Genomic DNA, 4480 nt, shown 5'->3' with positions numbered 1-4480 from the left:
GACAGAGGGTCCAGATGTGTCTCCTCCCTGTCCCCCGTCCAGAACAACCTACTCTGGGGGAGGGGAGGGGGGAGGGAGAGGGGGGGGCTGTGAGGGCGAGGGGGGGCTGTGAGGGCGGGGGTAGATGTGTGTGTGTGTGTGTGGTGGGGGGGCGGGTGTAATTACTTGTCCCCCTGTGCGTCTGGCTGGTGCTTGGTGAGGCTTCGGGGGGCTGGTGTTTGGTAGAGAGGGTGGATGTGGGGGGAGGGTGGGGGGGGGGGAAGGAGGAGGGAAGGGGTGGAAGAAGGGGAGGAAGGGAGAATAGGATAGTGGAGGGAGGGACTAGGGGTGGTATTTCAACCAGTCTGGAAGGGGTCAGAGGAGGTCTTGGGAAACGAGAAAGATGAAGAGAGGAGACCGGCTGTAACAGGAGAAGGAGAAAGAGAGGGACTGAAGAGGAGAGAAAGAGAGAGTCAGGAGAGAGAGAGGGACTGAAGAGGAGAGGAAGAGAGAGTCAGGAGAGAGAGAAGGACTGAAGAGGAGAGGAAGAGAGAGTCAGGAGAGAGAGAGGGACTGAAGAGGAGAGGAAGAGAGAGTCAGGAGAGAGAGAAGGACTGAAGAGGAGAGGAAGAGAGAGTCAGGAGAGAGAGAAGTACTGAAGAGGAGAGGAAGAGAGAGTCAGGAGAGAGAGAGGGACTGAAGAGGAGAGGAAGAGAGAGTCAGGAGAGAGAGAGGGACTGAAGAGGAGAGGAAGAGAGAGTCAGGAGAGAGAGAAGGACTGAAGAGGAGAGGAAGAGAGAGTCAGGAGAGAGAGAAGGACTGAAGAGGAGAGGAAGAGAGAGTCAGGAGAGAGAGAAGGACTGAAGAGGAGAGGAAGAGAGTCAGGAGAGAGAGAAGGACTGAAGAGGAGAGGAAGAGAGAGAGTCAGGAGAGAGAGGAAGGTAGGGGTGCGCTGTGGTCTCTCTCCAGAGGGTAAGAAGCAGCAGGAGAACACACAAGACAAATGACTGTGCCTCTTTAACAAGACCTCTGAGACTGTTCTGCTGCTTCACTGGGCAGGGGGGGGTGGGGGTAGAATGAGAGAGAGAGGGAGAGACACAGAGAGAGAGAGCAAGGTAAAGTGAAAAACAGGACAGATTAGGGAGGAGAAAGATAAGGGGTTAAGAAGAGGGTAGGAAGAGAGGGAGGGGGGATGGAGAGAAGGAGGGAGGATGTGCAGAGAGAGGGTGAGAAGGGTTAGACTGGAGATCAGCTAACAACATCTCCAGACAGCAGTAAGGATTACAGCAGACTTAACCAGTATGCAGTCCTCTGTCTCTGGGTGGGTGTGTGTGTTATGTTGTGTTGTTTGCAGTGGGAGTGGTGTGTGTGTTCCTCTCTGTGTCATCCCTCTCTACTGTTGAACAGGGGATGAAGAAATGTAGCTGGGGGGCGATGTTAACGGCTGACTGCTGATGTTAGCATGTGTCCCTGATGCGGTGCGTGTGTGTGTGTGTGTGTGTGTGTGTGTGTACAAGAGAGAGAGACGCAGTGTGTGTGTGTGTGTGTGTGTGTGTTTGTTCCCTGAGGGAAAACCAGATGCCCGGTTGTTGCAGTGCCTGAATTGGTCCCTGTGTGTGTGTGTGTGTGTGAGGGAGAGAGAAATGGAAGATAAATCTCACGCATGGCTGTATGAAACCCTGTCTTATAGAACCTCTCTCTCTCTCTCTCTCTCTCTCTCTCTCTCTCTCTCTCTGTCTCTCTCTCTCTCTCCCCCTCTCCCTCCCTCTCTCTGTCTTCTCTCACCAGGTGGTTAGCTAGTGTGTTAGTGACAGTTATGCTATGCTTTGTTAGCTGCAGCCCTCCCTGGGTGATGCTGCTAGGCTAGGCTAGGCTAGTCAGGGAGCAGTTGAGAGGTGTGTGTGTGTGTGTGTGTGTGTGAGAGGGGTTATTCAGTGGCAGGCTTGCCTGAAGTGTGAGAGGGTAATGCCTGTGGGACTTTCACTGTGCTGTCATGTGCAGCCAACTGCGCACATTACACCACACACACACACACACACACACACAAATAATTCTTGCAATGTTACTATGAGGACAGTAACCAGCTGTCAGTCTGCACAGTACACACACACACACACACACACACACACACACACACGTGCACACACCACACACACACAGTCTGTCTCCTTCGTGGTCTATAGAGAGGCTGCTGTTGATGTTTGGATGGGTGGAAGGGAGGAAGAGAGAGGGATGGAGAGAGGGAGAGAGGGAGAGAGAGAGGGAGAGAGGTATCTACAGGAAGGGTCCAATAGGCCGGGGAAATCCTTTTCTTGTCTCCATAGCAACGGTCATGCTTTTCTGCCCACATTCCATCATGTTCTTTACCAGTGTCCCCCTTCTAGCATGACTGTGTGTGTGGAAGTAGGTGACTGCATGTGCTGTGTGTGTGTGGAAGTGAGTGTGTGTTAAGTGTGTGTGTGTGTGTGCCAGAGCTGAAATCCATTGTATCCTGTCACAGTTCATTGTCCAGCTGTAGTCACTGACCCTCAGGACCAGTTCCAAACAGTCTGGGCTGTCCTCCTCTCAGCACACTGTGACAGGACCAGTTCCAAACCACCTGGTCACCTTGTTCCACTTTGTGTTTGAGGCGAGCATGTCCAGCCTGATGTTAGCAAACAAAAATCTTTATCAGTTAATCCCTCCACCCCTCCTGTTTCATATCTGTCATGTTGATGTTGTCGTTTGTTTTCTCCTCCTTTCTCTGGTGAGTCAGGGGTGGTGACAGGGCACAGGAAGTGACACATGCTTGACAGGAAGCAGCCACAGGGCAGCGCTTTGACGACGCTCCATTGCCCCCATTGACACACACACACACACACACACATACAGCCCCGGTGAATGGTGAGGACATCAGACTGTATCTCCTGGGCGGTCGGGGTAGTCAGATAGGTCTGTGTGGCTGACCAGAGCACAGCCCCTCACACACACACACACACACACACACACAGTCACCCTCTTTCTCTGTCCTCTCACCCCTCTCCCTGTCTCACCCCTCTCCCTGTCTCACCCCTCTCCCTGTCTCACCCCTTTCCCTGTCTCACCCCTCTCCCTGTCTCACCCCTTTCCCCTGTCTCACCCCTCTTCCTCTCTCACCCCTCTCCCCTGTCTCACCCCTCTCCCTGTCTCACCCCTCTCCCTGTCTCACCCCTCTCCCTGTCTCACCCCTCTCCCTGTCTCACCCCTTTCCCCTGTCTCACCCCTCTCCCCTGTCTCACCCCTTTCCCCTGTCTCTCTCCAGGTGCTGATGCTGGTGGAGGGGGACGATGACAGCTTCCTGTCCCAGCGCCTGCCCCGCCTCTCCTCCCTCACTCGGCGGGGGGGCGTGGCCACAGCGTACGTGTGTGAGGACTTCACCTGCGCCGCGCCCACCTGCAACCCTCAGGAGCTCCGCAAGCTGCTGCTGGACACGCACGCCGACTGACCCAGAGACACGCCTCGTCTGGACTGGACTGGACTGGACTGGACTACTCTGAACTGGACTGGACTGTCTGAACTGGTCTGGTCTGGACTGGTCTGGTCTGAACTGGTCTGGTCTGAACTGGTCTGGTCTTGCCCTACACTGCTTTCACTCCAAAACCCTTGTTATAGCCTGGCGTGGCCTGGCCTAGCCTGGTTTATCCTGGCCTAGCCTGGTGTATCTCGGTCTAGCTGGGCCTAACTCTAGCCTGCTTTAGTTTCAGTATATTACTGGCTCAGTGCTACGCTACGACTAACATCCTTTCCCTCTACCAGCTCTGTGGTAGGTGCTTTGACAGGTCAGCCTACCTAGCATTAGCCTAACAAACAGAGAGCTTTACTGCAGAGTCTCTCTCCCAGGCTACGGCCTTCCTGTTGGAGCGGGTGGCTCCCCCGGCCACACTCAGAGCTGAGCTCAGTCGTACTGTAGATGTCCAGTGTTAGACAACCACAAACACACCAGCAGGTTGATCACAAGCCTACAAGCTATAGACCTCCAGGGCTGTGGTGGGCGTGGCCTAATGGGGGTTATGTCTCTGGGGGTGTGGCCTTGGAGGGTGTGGTTTGTGGGTGTGGCTTTGGAGGGTGTGGTCTGATGGGGGTGTGGTCTGTGGATAGGAGGATGAATGAATGTGCATGTAGCCGACTAATTTTTGATAGCACCTTCTCCAACACCACCACCTCCACCATCCCAGCTCCACCCCTCCACCCCCCCACGCAAGAAGTGTGAAACATTGTACACCTCTGACACTGGATGAATAAAGATACTTGAATATCCTAGGTTCACACTTCCTGTTTCCTGCTTCTTGTTTCCTGCCTTCTGAGTGAAGAACATAGAAGAAGTCCGGGAGGAAATCGCAGAGAACGGTAGCTGTCCCTGAGACACACACACATTGAATCTGAGACGGGTGAACTGTAGCAAGCATCAACTGGTCTTCTTAGGTTATAAATACCCACATACACTTGTCATCACACACACACGCATGCATGCCCACACACAGCC

General features: G+C 54.0%; 1 protein-coding gene across 5 annotated transcripts in view; it reads left to right on the top strand.

Annotated features, from left to right (window-relative positions):
• spata20 (spermatogenesis associated 20) overlaps window positions 1-4265 on the top strand; it is a 17814-nt gene extending 13549 nt beyond the window's left edge. For 4 of the 5 annotated variants that reach the window (XM_084669613.1, XM_084669614.1, XM_084669616.1 and 1 more), the window contains one exon: window positions 3260-4265. In XM_084669613.1, the coding sequence (XP_084525739.1) occupies window positions 3260-3442 (183 nt within the window). In that variant the 3' untranslated portion in view covers window positions 3443-4265. The remainder of the gene's footprint in view (window positions 1-3259) is intronic. The other variant, XM_084669617.1, reaches the window with a different exon arrangement.
• Window positions 4266-4480: the final 215 nt, after the last annotated feature.

Source organism: Hypomesus nipponensis, chromosome 13 (assembly GCF_054491055.1).
Source record: "Hypomesus nipponensis isolate SF chromosome 13, ASM5449105v1, whole genome shotgun sequence".
In the NCBI taxonomy this organism is placed as follows: domain Eukaryota; kingdom Metazoa; phylum Chordata; class Actinopteri; order Osmeriformes; family Osmeridae; genus Hypomesus; species Hypomesus nipponensis.
Note: the sequence above shows the minus strand (reverse complement) of the source record. Positions and strands in the feature narration are given on the sequence as shown.